Source organism: Equus caballus, chromosome 2 (assembly GCF_041296265.1).
Source record: "Equus caballus isolate H_3958 breed thoroughbred chromosome 2, TB-T2T, whole genome shotgun sequence".
Taxonomy (NCBI): Eukaryota; Metazoa; Chordata; class Mammalia; order Perissodactyla; family Equidae; genus Equus; species Equus caballus.
This window is the reverse complement of record NC_091685.1, coordinates 39,541,110-39,559,503: the sequence shown is the minus strand read 5'-3', so window position 1 is coordinate 39,559,503 and position 18,394 is coordinate 39,541,110. Positions and strand designations below refer to the sequence as shown.

At 44.6% G+C, this 18,394-nt stretch overlaps 1 protein-coding gene across 13 annotated transcripts in view; it reads left to right on the top strand.

Moving 5' to 3' along the window:
* The window catches only part of VPS13D (vacuolar protein sorting 13 homolog D), a 253,463-nt gene that overhangs the window by 4,109 nt on the left and 230,960 nt on the right, over nt 1–18,394 (top strand). For all 13 annotated transcript variants that reach the window (XR_011433300.1, XR_011433299.1, XR_002806312.2 and 10 more), the window contains exons 3-10: nt 4,678–4,755; nt 6,864–7,054; nt 7,154–7,234; nt 10,334–10,450; nt 12,973–13,077; nt 15,598–15,768; nt 16,205–16,305; nt 17,168–17,336. Coding sequence is in view for 9 of the 13 variants with exons in the window: in XM_014737614.3 (XP_014593100.3) it covers nt 4,678–4,755; nt 6,864–7,054; nt 7,154–7,234; nt 10,334–10,450; nt 12,973–13,077; nt 15,598–15,768; nt 16,205–16,305; nt 17,168–17,336 (1,013 nt within the window). In the remaining 4 variants the exon portion in view is untranslated. The remainder of the gene's footprint in view (nt 1–4,677; nt 4,756–6,863; nt 7,055–7,153; nt 7,235–10,333; nt 10,451–12,972; nt 13,078–15,597; nt 15,769–16,204; nt 16,306–17,167; nt 17,337–18,394) is intronic.

Genomic DNA, 18,394 nt, shown 5'->3' with positions numbered 1-18,394 from the left:
GGCCCTGAGAGTGTTTCTTTAGAAGAAGAGGGTTATATACCTCTCCAGGGTTACTGCAAGGATCAGACAGAGGGACATTTAAAGTTCTTATCCTACGAGCATGTAATAGACACCCAGTAGGAATTTTAAAATATGTTATGGGGAAGTCTTCAACAAGATTTCCGATGTCTTGTCTTGCTTAGTAGTAAAGTACCGAAAGCTTGAGATATTGTAGCCTTTACAGGCCTACAGTTGCTAAGTGCAGTCCAGTGGTTTGGGGTGGAGATTGGAAAGCTCCTTTTTCCCCCTTCTTAAGTTCTCTTTGTTCAACTCAGAATGAAACCCTTTAACAAATCTAGAGAAAGAAACTAAAGTCAGTCTGCAAGGATGTAGACTCATAGGAAGTGGAAAGGAGAGCTCAGATTCAGTGGAGACCTCAGCTTCCTGGGACTGAGAGTTTTGGCAGGTGGACGGGGACAGGTTGGTTGAGACAGCAGTGATCCAGATGTTTGTGTAGTCTGAGAGGAGGTTCCCCTGTCCCCGGAAGGGTTGCTTTCCAGTTTTTCTGAGCCATCTAAACCAGTAAAATGAGTGTGGCAGCGATGGACTGCGGGGAACTGTGGTGGTCGCCCCTCCCGCTTCCTTCCTTTCATTGGATGTAGAAATGGGTTCTTTCCTAATCTCCTCTTCCTGCTTGTCGTCCTGGCCTTAGAAGGGAGCTGCAAAGTGCAAAGTGAAAGTGACCAGTCCGGCAGGGAAGAGGATGTGCTCAGAGTACACTATTGCTGTCACGTTCACCACCTGGGTCACTTGTTGAAGTTTTCACACACGCACTGAAGCTAACCAACTCGTACAGGGCAGGTGATGGCCTGGAGAGAGAACTGCACACCAGAACCTTGCTAATAAAAGAGTTGGGTTTCTCGAGAGTAGTAGGGTAAGAGCATGTTTGCTGAAGAAATGACTAGGTAGAAGTTTGTGCTATCTCATGTAGCTTGGAGTCTGTATCAATACCAGAGTTCTAATCTCAGCAGTTTTAGACAGAATGTATCTTGTAATGACAACTGTGTGCATGTCTCTGATGCTTTAAACTCTTTTCTGTGCTGATTTCCTTTTTAAAAAATATTCTCTATGGCTTTTAAGGAAGCTGTGGAATTTGAGGAATGTTTCTCTGCAGAATGAAACGACGCTTTTTCTTTGATAACTTATGTTAGTATGGTGCGCCATCCTTATAGAACCAAAGCACACCACAATGCTTGGCCAGAAAAGTATTGCAGCATTGCAGTGTACCGAGAGGGTGGCTTTGTAAAGAAGTTGACACTTTTTGTCCATCTTGATGCCACAGTTACGCAGTGCTTGGGTGGAGGGTACTAGATAGGAAGAAGAATGTTAGTTCAGTCCATCTGCAAGTCTTTACTGTTCTAGATGCTTTGAGAAGTGAAAAGGAGACTGAAATAGTGGTCAAGAGTGTGGATTTTATGGCCAGACTGGATTTGAATCCATTTCCTCCATTTACCAGTAACTTGGGCAGATTATTGAAGTTTTTCCTGCTTCAGTATCCCTTTCTGTAAATTGGAGATAGTATTAACTATCTCATAAGTTTCTGAGGATTAAACACATTAATGAAGGTCAAAGAGCTTAGACCTTTTCCTGGCATATCATGGGCCCTCAGTCATTGTTAGTAATCGTCCATCGTCATGACCATCAACGTATGCCTGGCTGGTGGGTTGGACTTCAAGGCTACATTGTGCACTCATGTTAAAAGTCATAGAAATGGAACGTAGCATGTGAATAGTTGAAGGACAGAGATAGCGCCTGTATAATATTTCACTTGTTTAGTCATTCAACAAACACTTATTGAGCACCTGCTTTGGGTAAGGCTCTGTGTTATGGAATGATACAGAAAGGGGAGACAGTAGAAGATACTAAGAGCTCAGGCGTCAGATCTAACCCCAGGTTCACCACTTAAAAGCTGTTTGTGACTATGAGCAGGTTACTTAAGCCTCCTCTTCACCCCAGCTCCCTCCTGCTACCTGAGATCAGACAGATGTGGTCTGAACTCTAGCACTATCACTTACTAGCTCTGTGATTTTTAAGCAAACTGCTTGTCCGCTTAGCCTCATTTTTCTCATCTCAAAAATGGAGAAAATAATAGTATTTCCTCATATTGTTGTGAGGATTTAATGAGATAATGCTTAGGAAGAGCTTGGCACTAGTAAGAGCTCACGGAATGATAGCTGCTGTTATTATTATTATTGCTGTTCCACCTCTGTCTCTCTAGTCGCTGCCCTCAGAGAGCTGTTAGCCTGTTGGGGAGACGGAAATGATGCAGTAATACAAGGCAGTGTATGGTGAATTTTTGTCCTGGAGAAAAAGGCGTGATGCAGTGGGGTGCAAAGGGGCAGCCATTCATCCCGCCTGCAGGACTCTGGGAAGCTGTTGTGGAGGTAGCTTTCCAGGGGGTCTTAGCAGGATTTCAGTAGGTGGCCTAGGGGGTCTCCACATTCTAGATAGGATGGAGCTTGTGAGCAGATGCAGAAGGCTGAAACCTTGCAGGGCACGTTTGGGATAGTTGGGGCCAGAAAGTAGCGGCTGCCAATGCCATGTCAAGGAGTCTGAACTTGGGGCCGTCGGCATATCTGTGTATGTGTATACTTAGATTCTCCCTCCTTTTTGTTTTTATAAGCTCTGAACCTCAGGTCGGCCCTTTAAATGACGTAGAGCCAAGGCAAGAGAATCCAGTAGCCTCGGTGATTACTGAAAAATGACCAGCCTCCAAATTCACCCCAGTTCTAGTTGACTAGGTTTCTTGCTAATCTAAGATGAGGAATTTTTGGGTGACAACTGCATAAATAAGCCTGCAGATTATCTGCCTGGAAATAATTGAAGAGCATCATCATTTATAAAGTACTCACCTCTTCTGGGAGGGGCCTTTCCAGCAGGGCCGTGTGGGTGCGTGTCTGAGCGGGCGGGGAGTTAGGAAGTCTTCTGTCTTGAATCACTGCTGCCGCTGTTTTGCCTGGTTCCTTTGTTTTTGACTTGCTACAGGCTGCCCTTTCTTCTCATTCTTGCCTCTGTTTCCTCTTCTTTCTAGACCACCCCCTTTGCTCTCTGCATTTCAGCTTCTTTAATTTTTCACGGTGTGGATTGCGTACAATTTCCTTCCACTTCTCCAAGCTGTACAGTAGCCAAGGAAACCTAGGGCTGTCTGCCTGTGTGACAGACTTGGGTATCGAGAAATAGAGCAGATGATTCACACTGCACATGATGCTCTTCAGAAGAAGAAGGATACTTTCTCCCTTTAAGTTAATTTCAGCTGATAAGGAACAGGTTTCATGTTTTTTCCCCCCATGATCATTTTTCTCCTAAGTGTGGAAGTAGGATTATTTCCAGGCTCTCTGGGGTTATTAACTTATCTTTTTGGTTAGTCTTAAGGTATGTAGGGCACCGTGTGGACAAATGTTCCTGCAAAAGTCTAAAACAGAAGTTGGGTGCATTTGCTCAGAATCTGCCAAATTGCTAGATTTGAATACTTCTTTAGAAGCCAATAACCCACAAGTCTTGAACCATCATTTAAAGGGAAAAATGATCATTTCTTGTATTAGTTTTTCCTCAGGGAAAAAGGCTTGCTTGCCTTTCTTCTAATTTTTCTTACCAGTTAATGGTTGCTGGGTGGTGGTTGTCTCTACTCCCTGTTCTTGAAAATTTTTATGTCAGATTTAAGTGGCTTGGAAATTGCCTTGTGTTGTACAGACAGTTTTGTAAAACAGTGGCTGTCTCCCCAGCCCTTTGAGGATGGGGACCCTGCCGTCTTTTTTTGCATTCGCAGTGCCTAGTGCAGAGCAGGGATTGGTGTCTATGTGTGAATGAATGACTTCCATAGCTGGGAGAGTGAGAGATCCAGCTGCACCCCCTTGACTGTTCCTTCAAACTGCTTTGGAGACGTCTTGTACTTTTAGGTTTAAGTCATTGTAAAAGCTCGGCTGAGAAAGACCCGCAGCAGTGCTTCGTTCCTTTACTTTTTCTGGCTGGTTATTGCACCTGCGGGTGGAGGTGTAGAGGAGAACATGTGGAGTTGATCTCTCCAGAAGAGAGAGTATAATTCCTTTTTATGACCAACTTTATTTAACTCTCGTGGGCTCTGAGATGTTATGTGCAATACACCCGTTTTGTGGGGGTGGGTGGGGAGGCGGAGCTTGTTAAAAATTGTAGATTTCTATGTTTCAGTCCCAGAGCTGTCTGGGCAGGGGGCCCAGGAGCTTGCATTTCATTTCGGGTGATTCAGGTATTAGTGGTCCGCTTGTGAACGCCAGCCTAACCTAGGGGTCTGCAAACTGGCCAGCTGGGAGCTGAGAATGGCTTTTACATTTTTAAAGCCTCGTTAAAAAAACCGAAAAGAAAATATACAACAGACGCCATAAGGCCTGAAATATTTACTGTCTGACTCATTCCAGAACAAGTTAGATCCGTGCCTAAACCCTTCATCAGCTGGCAAGCTTCAGCTGCTACTTCCATGTCGGAGTGGGATGGTCAGGAAGCTAGCAGAGATAAAGCACATAGGCCAGTCATAGCGCTACGCATGCCTTTTATAGCTCGAGTCTAGATGTAAAACTTCTCCTGTGACCTTCAGTGATTTGCACAAAGGAGACACCTCCTGCATTCGTTGGATGAACAATTCATGATGTTGTTTTCGTTTTTTAGGTGCCGTTGAATTAGAAAACTTGCCATTAAAGAAAGATGCCCTGAAAGAACTGGAGTTACCGTTTGAAGTCAAAGCTGGTATGGGAAACTAAAGGAGAGGGAGGCAGTTTTGAATCATATTGTTTGGGACCTGAAAATTGAGAGCCCTTGAGTTTGGCGCTATTGACCAGGAAGAGGCAGGATAGGAAGTGTAGAGTTTAGATCAGTCATACAGTGTGGCGTTTTCTGTCAGGATGACCTTGGGGTGGTGGGGAGGTCAGGTGGCTCCCAGACCTACTGAATCGGAGCTTCCAAGGGCGTGTCACTGGACCTGCATTTTTCATAAGCATCCCAGGTGGCTTATGTTTATTGAAGTGTGAAGGTCTGTTCCAGGTACAGGGAGTTCCGACTTTCGGAGAGTTCATTATAAATATTACTGGGAGACAGTTTACTCTATTGAATGAAAGGTGGGCTCTGGAACAGTATGCTTGGGTTTATATCCCATATCTGCCATTTTCTGGCTGTGTGACCTTGGGGAAGTTCCCTAACCTCACTGTGTGATTCCTCCTCTTTAACATGGGATGATAATGGTACCTACCTCATGGGGTTGTTGAGAGGAATGCATGAGCTAATGCACCAAAATCACTCAGAACAATGCCTGGCACACTGAATAGCTGTTTGCAGTGACTGTAGGAGTTTTGCAGTTACTAGGTTTGGTAAGGAAACAAGAATTGTCAGAGAATAAAAACATTCCTTACTAAATGACCACTTATAAAATTAGTCCCTCTTCAGACACCCCTCATTGTTCAGCAATAGCCTGTTCATGTCAGTCAGTCTTTCCCTTATTTGGGCTACTTAATAATACACTAAAATGTAAGTACAATGCAGATCAATTGCTAGGTGAATTAGAATAGAAATCTTGCAAAAGATTCAGGCTTTCTGGAAGTCAATTCGAGTGATACGTGAACTGCCAGAGTCACAAGCAAAGGCGCTGACAAATTAGGACCTGAGAGAAGTTCCCAACAACGATGACATGTGGGTACTTCCAGCAGTTATCATTTGAATATCCGAGGATTAAGAGAGGCTCTGGGAAGATTGATGGAGTTTTCTAATATTTCTGCAAAGATGACCCTTTTAATGCTTGTTCTGCAAAAATTAAATGAAATGTTAACAGAAGTTATATTTTGCTTTTGTATAACTATCAAATATTATGCATCTTCCCCCAATTAATTTATATTAGAATTGTATCTGTGCATGAATTATTGTTAAAATTCTGCTATTTCAGTTATAAATGTTACTAAATATAAAAAACACTTGTTTTTTTAGATAAAATCTAAATTAAAATATTTTTTCATTATGTGTTGTAAAATTTCTTAATTTATTACTGGATTACACAGTCCATCACTGGGTGTTGGTGATAATTCTGTTATCTTAAATTTAGCAGATCGGTTCCACTTGAGTCTAGACCTTAGAGGGTAATGGTTATGCTTTGAGCACATGTGTTGCTCTTAGAGGTAGAATATTAGTTGGGCCGTGTGGATCTTTGAGAGTTAGGATAGTTCAGATGTTCTTATGCATTCTTCCTTAGTGGTGACTTGCCTTATTAATTGAATTTAAAGAAGGCTTGTGGTCTATGAGGCTTGGCTAGAAATGGTGGAATTTGGGAAATAAATACCATAATTCTACCGGGCCGTTTAGCTTTCCCCTCAGCCCGGGTTCTCATGAAGAATCAGAGTTCTTTCTCGGGAGAGTGCCACTGCAACATGACCTCTGTTCCAGTTCAGTTGTGCACTATGTTCAAGATTGGACGTGTTGTAAGTCTGATAACTCCAATAAGTACTTATCAACCAGCCAATTAATAACGAACAGGAAGTGAGTTTTGTCCCTATGGGCTTGTGCAGGTGTCTTGGGAAGAAAGATACGCTGAGGAAGTTTAAGATGTAGTCTGGTTGGGGAGGAGGCAGTTTTCAGAGAAGAGATGTTGCATTTGATATCGTAAAGTCACACTGAACTTTTTCCAGCTTCTAATTCATTCTTAGAGATTTCAGCCTACTAACATTTGTTTCACATGTATGAAAACTTGCTGCTTGCTTTCTTAAAAAATAAATGGTAAAAATAGTAATGCTCCTTAAAGAAAACTAGAAGAATACAGGAAAATAGAATTAAAAAATGTGTACAGGCATTTAAGAAGACTTCCCTTTTCCCAGGCTTCATTGGGAAAGTAACCCTTCAGATTCCCTTTTATCGCCCCCATGTGGACCCTTGGGTGATCTCCATCTCCAGTCTTCACTTAATTGGAGCCCCTGAAAAAATACAGGATTTCAACGATGAAAAGGAGAAGCTGTTGGAAAGGGAGCGCAAGAAAGCTCTGCTGCAAGCCCTGGAGGACAAGTGGAAGGCAAGGCAGAAATCCTTGTGGCCGTAAGAGCGGTGGTGGGGAGACTTCTGAAGTGAGCACAGCACCAGCTTCTGCTCACACTGGCTCTTTCCTTTGTAGAGTGAACGGCAGCAGAAAGGGGAATCCTACTGGTATTCAGTGACTGCCTCGGTAGTTACGAGAATTGTGGAGAACATTGAAGTAAGTGCTGTTACTTTTACAACATGGAAGGGATTTCTCAGGCTTGAATGTATTTCACTTCTTGGTCTGTTGCTGACACAGGGCGTACAGAGAGCGGGCCGACTGCTCAGCTGTGCCGTCTTCTAGGCACTGCCAAGGGGAAAACCTGAAAGGCAAGTCGGCTCTGGGCAGACACAGGATTTTCTTGCTTCAGCTAGTTGAGTAGGAGTTTCTGTTTCACTTACATTTCTCTGCACTTTCTTTTTGAATGTTGGAATCCCACTTGCTAAAGGATTCACCCCTTAGGAAGCCAGGTTGCCTAAGACTTCATGACTGTGTTGTTTTGGGCAAATCACTTAACCTCTCTGGTCTCAGCTTCTTCATCTGTAAAATGAGAGAGGTTGGATATGTGGTTTCCAGTTGATGGCGTAGTGAACTGTGAACAGCCCACTGAGAGATTTAACTCACTGATGTGTCTGGTGGCACTTTGATGAGTTCGAAGGCTGGGGCTGTTTGGCCACATTTTCTGCTTTAATTACATTTTGTTTTGTCCTCAAAAACTAGATCAGTGTCCACACTAATTTTCATGAATGTCATGAGAGTTAGCCCCTACTTAGTACCTCCAGGGTTTTCTTGCAATGCCAAGGGGACACAGGCCAAACATTTTCTGGGTGTACCACTTCCCAAAAAATACAGTGTGCGGTTGTTGGTTTCGTAACTTTGATAACGTCCACAAAAAGATCAGTACATTTGAGGTGGCTGCTTTGAATTCTATTTCAGGCATTTATTTTTTTAGCTGCTATTGATTTTTAAACATTGATTATTATTTTAATTTTGTTTTTAATAATAGCTTTATTGAGATTTAGTTCACATACCGTAAAGTTCACACTTTTAAAGTGTATAGTGTTTTTTAGTATATTTACAAAGTTGTGCGTTGATCGCCACTATCTAATTCCAGGACATTTTCATCATTTCAAAAAGAAACTTAATGCCCAATTAGTAGTTATTCCCAATTCTCCTCTCCCTTCAGCCCCCTGTGACCACTAATCTACTTTCTCTATTGATTTGCCTCTTCTGGGCATTTCATATCAATGGGATCGGACACTTTGTGGCCTTTTGTGTCTGGCTTCTTTCATTTAGCGTAATGCTTTCAAGGTTCATCCATGTTGTGGCAGGTATCAGTACTTTATTCCTTTTTGTGACTGAATAATATATTCTATCGCATGGAATGTTGAAGATAAACAAAGCCAGACCTTAGTTAGAGTGGTGAAAACAGATTTTATTCAGTAACTGCCGACAGTAGGGGAAAGAGCAGAGCTCCATTCCAATTTCCACAGAGGTGACCGGGCCTTTTAAAGGGAGAATGAAGGGGTGGGTGGTGTGTGTGTGTAGGGCCCAGGTGAAAATTACGAAGGGATGCTCAGTGTAAATGTGATGAGGCTTCTGTTCTCCCCCAGAGACTGGAGACAGAGGCTGTCCTTCCTGATGATTACATTTCAAAGGAATGGCTTTCAGGTCCTTGAGTTGTAGGAGGTACATAAACATCTTACAGGGATGGAGAAAGATTTGCGATTGGAGCCCTTTGTGGTAAGTGCTCTGAGAAAGGGAGGCCAGGGCCTATTGTCAGGTGTTGGCTAGAACAAAAGCCCTGAGCTTTCCCAGACCAGCGCTCAGACAGGGGCCGGAATGTCCCAGGACACAGCCTTAGGCTGCTAGGAGCTTTGTTAAAATCTGGTCTGGTCTCTTAGTGCAGGGCTTTTTGTTGGTTTTTTTTTCTTTCTGCTTTTTCTCCCTAAATCCCCCCAGTACATAGCTGTATATTTTTAGTTGCGGGTCCTTCTAGTTGTGGCATGTGGGACGCCACCTCAGCATGGCCTGATGAGCAGTGCCATATCCGCACCCAGGATCCGAACCAGCGAAACCCTAGGCCACCGCAGCGGAGCGCGCGAACTTAACCACTCGTTCATGGGGCCGGCCCCATTACTGCAGGGTTTGAATGCGGTATTTGGACTGAGTTTTTGCAGTTCTCAGGAAAGGCCACATGTTGTTTACCCGTTCATCAGTTGATGGGCATTTGGGTTGTTTCCACTTTTTTATGAGTAATGCTGTTATAAACATTTGTGTGTATGTTTTTGTGTCAATGTATGTTTTCAGTTCTCTTGAATATATACCTCAGAGGAATTGTTGAGTCATATGATAAGTCTGTGTTTAATTTTTTGAGGAACTGTCAAAGTGTTTTCCAGAGAGCCTGCACTGTTTTACAGTTTCACCAGTAATGCGTGAACGTTTCAGTTTCTCCACATCCTCATCAACACTTTTTGCTGTCTGTCTCTTGATAGTAGCTGTCCTAGTGGGTGTAAGGTGATATCTCATTGTTGTTTGGATTTGCATTTCCTTAATGATTAATGTTATTGAGCATCTTCTGATATGCATCTTGGCCATTTGTATATCTTTTTTGGAGAAATGTCTATCCAAATCCCTTTTCCATTTTAAAAATTGATTAATTTTTTTACTGTTGAGTTGTGAGCCTTCTTTATATACTCTGCATCCTAGTCTCTTATCATATACATGATTTGCAAATATTTTCTCCCATTCTCTGGGTTGTCTTTTCCCTTTCTGTTAGTATTTTTTAGTTTATTGAAGCAGAGTGCCTTTTCTATGGGCTGCCTTTAGGGGCAAGGGGAAAGACAGACAGAAAGAAAGAAGTACAAAGTATATATGCCGGGCTGGTGTGCCTGTGTCCAGGTGCGGGGACACAGAGGCAAGAGTAAGATATCATGAGGGAGGGAGGGACAGTTACTAGATACAATGGTGTTACTTTCTTTTAGTCTTTCTTTAAGGTGTCTTCTGAAATGATTTAATGAAAGTGTTGTGACTGTCTCCTTGAGACAGCACTAATCTCAACTGTCATTCACATCCAGTTTGTGACTGCGACTCTCTCAGGAACTTGAAGTGTGTTGGACAGGTGTGTAATGTGAACGTCTGTATAAAGCGCTGGCTGTGGTTGACTTAAATGGCTCCAGGGCACTTTGACCCCGACCTGTAAAGTTCTACCTGCGGCAGAAAGTTCCACCTGCGGCAGTTGTCCAAATGTGTCCTCCTTTCTTCTTGCCTTTGCAGTTAAAAATTCAAGATGTCCATTTGCGCTTTGAAGATGGTGTCACCAATCCTTCCCATCCTTTTGCGTTTGGCGTCTGCATCAAGAATGTGTCCATGCAGAATGCTGTCAGCGAGCCTGTGAGTATGAAATGTACTGCACCAGGAGGAAAGCACTCGTTCTAGGGAATTTGGGGCTCTGCCTTTTGTAATTTTTGTTATGTACATGAGATTGCATTCTTTTCCACCATGTTCTTTGCCGCCTATGTATGTCTCTTGTCTGTATGCAGCAAATCTAATTTACTGAAATAGGGAAACAGTTCATTTTCTCTGACTTCTCGTTGTTTCACTCATCCCTTAAATGTTGGCGCAGTCCCTTTCATTTTATACACGAAGAAAGTGAGGTGCAGAAAGGATTTCATCTCTGAGTTTCTTCTCAGCCTGCGTGTACTCCCTGGGTAAACTCGTTCTGTCCCATAGTTCCAGCTGCCACTGGGGGATGTTTGCTGCTGGCTTCCGGATCTTGAGCTCCTGTCTGACCTCCATATTCATGGTCTTTAACTACCTAAGGGACCCCTCTGTGGTATTTTAGGCTTGTCATAACCAAAATGACCCTGTTAAATTCCATCTGTCCGTTTTGCTCCCATGAAACCAACTTTTTTCCTTTGTTCTGTAACATGTTACTGAATGTTAAAACAAACAAACGAAACTAACATCTTTTGAGCCCTTTTATGTGCCAGGCACTGTTGTTAGTGCTTCACATGATTCACCTCGTGGAATTCTCATCACTTTTCCACCACCATTAGCCTCCTCCTACACCTGAGGTTGCTAAGGAGCAGTAAGATAGGGTGAGTGAGGGAGCCAGGTCTTGAACCCAGGTGGACCAGCTCTAGATCAGGGCTTGGGAAACTATGTCTGGGGGCCAAATCTGGCCCCATCTATTTTTATAGGTAAAGAGTTATTGGATCACTGCCATGCCCATTCAAGTCATGTTTAGGGCTGCTTTTGTGCAACAATGGCAAAGTTGAGTAGTTACAACAGAGACTCTGTGGCCCACAAAGCCTAAATATTGGCTGTCTTGCCCTTTACAGAAAAAGTTTGCCATCCCTGCTTCAGAGCATCTGTTCTTACCAATACACTAACTTCTAGAGGCCTTGTGCTCATCCTTTCGCTTCTTATTCATCAACTTCTGTATTCATTTGGTCACAATGTTCTGCCAGTTTTTCCTGCAGAATGTCGTCAGTGTGGCTCTTCCTCTCCTTTCACTGTGACTGTGTGAGTTTAGGATCCTGTCACCTTTTGCCCAGAATAATGAAAGATCCTGTTCCGTGACCTCCTTGCTCCCATCCAGGCTGTGGATTCACTCTATACCAATGCCTCGTGGCCTTCCTTATGTCACGGCACACAGAGAAAATGTAGTCTTTGTACAGGACACTGGGGCAAATGCATGTGGTTCCTTGGGGCTGGAGATGGTTAGCTCAGAGTAATCGGATATTTATGAAGTGTAACTTGATCCTATAAACTTGCTCATTATGTTGACACACTCGTGACTCATTTCTCTGGCACACCTGAGGGGAAGGCTCTGCTCTGCACTGTTGCCGGAGTTCTGTTTCTAAAACACATACCTTTTCCTGGCACGTGCCTACATCACAACCCTTGGTGGCTCCAGGTCCCTGCAAGTATGAAGTCCCAACTCCTTAGTGTGGCATAAGCTTCCTTTTGTAGGGCGTTAGTCTCCTGGGCTTACCCTAACGACTTACCACAAACCAGGTGGCTGAAAATAATGGAAACTTACTCTCTTCAGTTCTGGAGGCCAGGAGCCCAGAATCCAGGTGTTGGCAGGTTGGTTCTATCTGGAGGCTCTCAGGGAGAAACTGTCTCGTGCTCCTTCCTGGCTTCTGGTGTGTCCCTTGGTGTTCCTTGGCTTGTAGATGCATCTCTCCAATCTCTGCCTCCATCTTCCCATGACCTTCTCCCACGTATGTCTGTTTTCTCTTCTTAAAAGTACACTGGTTATTAGATTAGGGTCCGCCCTAATCCAGTATGACCTCATTTTAATTTGATTACATCTACAAAGACCCTGTTTCTAAAAAAGGTCCTATTCACAGGTTCCAGGAGGACATGAAATTCAGCCCAGTACAGCTAATAACATTCCAGGCTACTTTTTTTTAGCATTTCACTCCCTACTCCAAATATGCGTTCAAACACATGTAGCTGTACTGCCTGCACTCCACGAGTCCAGTGTTCCAGTTACACAGACGTGTTCACCGTCCTCTGAAGATATCAGGCCTTCTGTATCGTGGACCCTACTCTTTGAAATGCATCCCCATCCTTCCTTCTTACCCTACCCTTTGCCTGAAACTTATGTATCTTTCAATACTTATCCACACAGTGACATTTTCTCTCTTGTTTGCTCACAGCACCTTATATATTCCTCCTTGGCTCCCTCTGCTTAATTGAAGTTGTTGCATGCTTGTATTCCCCCTTAGCTAAATTTTGAACTCTGTAAGAGCAAAACCATGTTTTAATTCAGTTTTGTGTCCCTGCCACCTTGCAAAGTGCCTCGTGTATGATTCTTCACAAATGGTTTGTTGAATGAATGGATGAATGAATTTGTGAATAGAGGAGTCATCTTGTTTTCTTCCCTGTCTGTCTTACCTCAGGTACAGAAATTAATGCGGAAGAAGCAATTAGATGTGGCAGAATTTAGCATCTATTGGGACGTCGATTGCACTTTACTGGGGAATTTGCCTCAGGTGGAGTTACAGGTATGATTCTGGCAGTGGGCTTCACCGTAACAACAGTGGAGTGAAGTGGTGTAGGGTCACTGCCATGGGGTGTCTCTGCCCGGCCTCTCTGATCCCCTGCCTCTCCATAGCATCCGCTCCTCCTCCAAAGCATCCGCTCCTCCTCCATAGCATCCGCTCCTCCTCCAAAGCATCCGCTCCTCCTCCAAAGCATCTGCTCCACCTCCATAGCATCCGCTCCTCCTCCATAGCATCCACTCCTCCTCCATAGCATCCACTCCTCCTCCAAAGCATCTGCTCCTCCTCCATAGCATCTGCTCCTCCTCCATAGCATCCGCTCCTCCTCCATAGCATCCGCTCCTCCTCCATAGCATCCACTCCTCCTCCAAAGCATCCGCTCCTCCTCCAAAGCATCTGCTCCACCTCCATAGCATCCACTCCTCCTCCATAGCATCCGCTCCTCCTCCATAGCATCCGCTCCTCCTCCATAGCATCCGCTCCTCCTCCAAAGCATCCGCTCCTCCTCCAAAGCATCCGCTCCACCTCCATAGCATCCGCTCCTCCTCCATAGCATCCGCTCCTCCTCCAAAGCATCCGCTCCTCCTCCAAAGCATCCGCTCCACCTCCATAGCATCCGCTCCTCCTCCATAGCATCCGCTCCTCCTCCATAGCATCCGCTCCTCCTTCAAAGCATCTGCTCCTCCTCCATAGCATCCGCTCCTCCTCCAAAGCATCCGCTCCTCCTCCATAGCATCCGCTCCTCCTCCATAGCATCCGCTCCTCCTCCAAAGCATCCGCTCCTCCTCCATAGCATCCGCTCCTCCTCCAAAGCATCTGCTCCTCCTCCATAGCATCCGCTCCTCCTCCAAAGCATCTGCTCCTCCTCCATAGCATCCGCTCCTCCTCCAAAGCATCTGCTCCTCCTCCATAGCATCCGCTCCTCCTCCAAAGCATCTGCTCCTCCTCCATAGCATCCGCTCCTCCTCCAAAGCATCCGCTCCTCCTCCATAGCATCCGCTCCTCCTCCAAAGCATCCGCTCCTCCTCCATAGCATCCGCTCCTCCTCCAAAGCATCTGCTCCTCCTCCATAGCATCCGCTCCTCCTCCAAAGCATCTGCTCCTCCTCCATAGCATCCGCTCCTCCTCCAAAGCATCTGCTCCTCCTCCATAGCATCCGCTCCTCCTCCAAAGCATCTGCTCCACCTCCATAGCATCCGCTCCTCCTCCATAGCATCCGCTCCTCCTCCAAAGCATCTGCTCCTCCTCCATAGCATCCGCTCCTCCTCCAAAGCATCTGCTCCACCTCCATAGCATCCGCTCCTCCTCCATAGCATCCGCTCCTCCTCCAAAGCATCTGCTCCTCCTCCATAGCATCCGCTCCTCCTCCAAAGCATCTGCTCCACCTCCATAGCATCCGCTCCTCCTCCATAGCATCCACTCCTCCTCCAAAGCATCTACTCCTCCTCCAAAGCATCCGCTCCTCCTTCATAGCATCCGCTCCTCCTCCAAAGCATCTACTCCTCCTCCAAAGCATCCGCTCCTCCTTCATAGCATCCTCTCCTCCTCCATAGCATCGGCTCCTCCTCCAAAGCATCCGCTCCTCCTCCATAGCATCCGCTCCTCCTCCAAAGCATCCGCTCCTCCTCCATAGCATCTGCTCTCAAGTGGGTTTGCTTGAGCTACTTGTTATGTATGTAACTCGAACAATATATAGTGTTTAGTGCATGCTTTACATTTATATTGTATTATAGATTTCTTTGTGTTTTTTTTGCTCTTAAAGCTATGTTTTTAAGACTGATCAGTGTTGCTGTTTCTTCTTCTAGTTCATTGCTTCTTTTTTTAAATGTCTTTTATTTTTATTTATTTATTTGCTTTTTATTCTTCTCCCCAAAGCCCCCCGGTACATAGTTGTATATTCGAGTTGTGGGTCCTTCTAGCTGTGGCATGTAGGATGCCACCTCAGCATGGCCTGATGAGTGGTGCCTTGTCCATGTCCAGGATCTGAACTGGCAAAACCCTGGGCGGCTAAAGCAGAGCCTGCGAACTTAACCACTCGGCCAGGGGACGTCCCCAGTTCATTGCTTCTGACTACTGCATAGTATTTCACTGTATGCATCCCACATATCATAGTTCTCCATTCTCTTAGCCACTATGTGCTAGGCATCCAGATTGTAAATGAACAAAGCACCAGATCGGAGTCTTAAAGAAGAGCTTTCTTATTACAATGACATTGAAACTTCATCTTCAGTGGCATTCCTTTAAGAAATACTTAGAAAGTCCTTATAAATTATTAGATAGAAAGTATTACTGTTTGTAAAGGATAAAAAAAAAATCTCAGTTTAATCTTTTTGTAGAGAAATTGTAGGTGGTTTAAATGAGATGGAGAAAAATAATTCATTTTTCTCCACCACCCAAGATTATCTTTGGTTTTATCCTGTTTTTGGATTTTGGTGTAATATACCATAGATTAGATAACATGCCAACATGTAACTTGATCCTAAAAACATTTGCTATAATGACAGACCTTCTTGTGACACTCAGGAGGCCATGGACAAGAGCATGGAGAGTCGTGATCATCACTACATCTTGGAGCCTGTGTGCGCATCTGCTCTTTTGAAGAGAAACTGCTCCAAGGAGCCCCTGAGGTCTCGGCACACTCCCCGCATGGAGTGTGATATTCAGCTGGAGACCATTCCCTTGAAACTCTCTCAGGTACCCTCTTTCTGCCCGAGGCTTTATACTCTCACTGTTGGACTGGGACCTGGGGTGAGGGGAGCATGACGATGGAAGGGTCTCAATACTTCACAGTCAGTAGCCTAGTGGGAAAGAAAGAGCACGTGAGACCAAAGCTGTGGCGGGTGCAGAGCCCACTGTCTCTTGTGCTGTCGGATTGGGTTGATTTCAGGTTAGTTTTGATTTGACGTTTTTAAGTGCTGAGCAAAGAGTACGAGAGAGAGAAAATATAAATACTTAACTGTCAGTGTTCAGACAGAAATGCCGCTCGATGCTGAAATTTGGTCTTTCAGTTTGCACTGGGTTTCACTTTTGTGGATTGACTAATATGAATTGTTTTCGTTAGATATAGTCTTAACTGAGTAAAAGAAACACATCAGTTCTAACCTAGTACCTATCAACCTCTAATAAAAAGCTGCAATACCGGCAAATCATGGAATTCCTCAAGGAGCTGGAACGAAAGGAGAGGCAGGTCAAGTTCCGAAAATGGAAACCCAAAGTGGCCATATTTGAGAAGTAAGGGCTTGTAAATCAATTGTTTGTATGTGAAATGCATTTCATAGCATCTTCTTTTTTTGTATATAGATCAGAAATATGCCTCACTGTCCTCACACATGGTTGGAGATGAAAGTACAATCAATTTTTCTGGTCTTTAAAATGCCATTTCTGTTGTTTATCATCGTTGGTGTTCTTACTGTGTATTTGTTTGGTGGCGTGGGTTTACTCTTAGCTTGAGCGTGGTGGAATTGAGAAGGTTCTGTCCATCTCATTTAGCAAGCAGCCTGGTGCTGCCCTGGTGGGACCTGATTGCACAGTGAATACTTCACAGTAGTCTCGATCCTCCTCTTCTGTGTCTTTTCTCCCAAGTTGTTTGGTCAGCATTTGTATAGTACACTTTATAACTTCTAGAGCAAAAATAAATCTATTCATGTTACAATGATAAGCTTGACCAGTTTAATATATTAAAACTTTTTTTAGATCCTGTATATGTCCATATCTTTTCTGAAGTGTTCCATTTAAAATCTTTAGCATCAAATCCTTGGTGATTATCTTGTGATAGTGTTTACGCTACAGTCAGCACTTGATTATCTGTCAGTGGAAGGCACTGATACTATGGGTGATTCAAACCCGTTGAGTAACGTGTTATTATTGATGTGTAAGTGGAGGATCTTTTATCTGACGTTCTTTGCCAGTAAATTTACTTTCCCCATATGTTGAATTTAGCCCAATAGTAAAATGAGTTTGAGGCATAAACTGCTGGCTGACAAGAGAAAAGATGGCTCAGAAGAGGAGTGGTGTCATGTGGATTGTCCTGGGTCAGTGGCATTTTAGTTGCTTTTATTGTAAGAACTAATTACTTTGTTGTGAAATATCCCAGCTGCCGAGAGTGGTGGTATTTTGCTTTGAACGCGAACCTGAATGAGATCCGAGAGCAGAGGAAGCGTTGTACCTGGGACTTCTTGTTACACCGCGCCCGCGATGCTGTATCTTACACTGACAAGTACTTCAGCAAATTAAAAGGAGGCTTGCTGTCTGCCGACGACAAGGTGAGGGGACCATTGTCTTGCATTTCTTGTCTTCATTCAGAGGATAAGAATCTCTCTTAAAGGCTGAGGAAAATGGAATCTGAAGAAATAAAGTCCGTGGCTAAAGATCCTAGTTTCACAGCGTGGATTTGGTCTTTACTAGGGTGATAACTTCTTGCACGGCCACGGCCTGCCTTGGCTGGAAGTATCCTCCACCTTCTGCTGCATGAGGAGAGCCAGGCCCCGCGGGGAGGGAGAAAAGGTGGCCATGTTCTTCCACACCTTCATGCCCTCTCGCCTCCCCCAGCTCTCTGTGCAGGGCCCAGAGAGACTCTCTCCCTAGTCACCTTGCTCTCTCCAAAGCCTGATCCTAGTCATTTTTCGCTTCCCTCAAAGCCTGTAGCTGATCCTGTGGCGTTGGCCTGCGTTTCCCTGCTCCCAATGTGCTTGGCCGACCTCAGGGTGTTCTGGAGGTGGAGGCTCGGTGGAGGTGGAGTCAGTGGTGGAGGCAGGCTCGGGTTTCAGTTAACTGTAGGGCTAGAGACCCTTAAAACTGCGCTGCTGGAGTCCTGGCCTGGAACTCCATCTGCCGCTAGTCTGTCTGCCTCTGTCTCCCCGGGGAAGGGGCTGTGGATTGCTTTACTCCTTGATTTGTTTCAGTTTGGTGAGCATCAGTCTTTGCAATAGCAATTTAGACTCTCCCATATCTTGGCTCAGGTGCTGTCTCTTAATGATTTCTTTAGCAAACCTTTCTAAGCTTCCCTTTAGTCCTATCTTAGTCAGCTTGGGCTGTTATAACAAAATACCACAGACTACGTGGCTTAAACAACAGACGTTTATTTCTCACAGTTCTGGAGGCTGGAAAATCCAAGATCAAGGTGCTGGCGGATTTGGTTTTTAGGGAAGGTCCTTTTCCTGGCTTGTAGACAGCTGCCTTCTTGCCATGTGCTCACAGGGCCTTTCCTGGGTGGAGAGAGATCTTTCTGTCCTCCTCTTCTTGTAAGGGCACTGATCCTATCATGAAGGTTCCACTCTCATGACTTCCTCTAAACCTGTTCACCGCTGACAGGCCGCCCCCC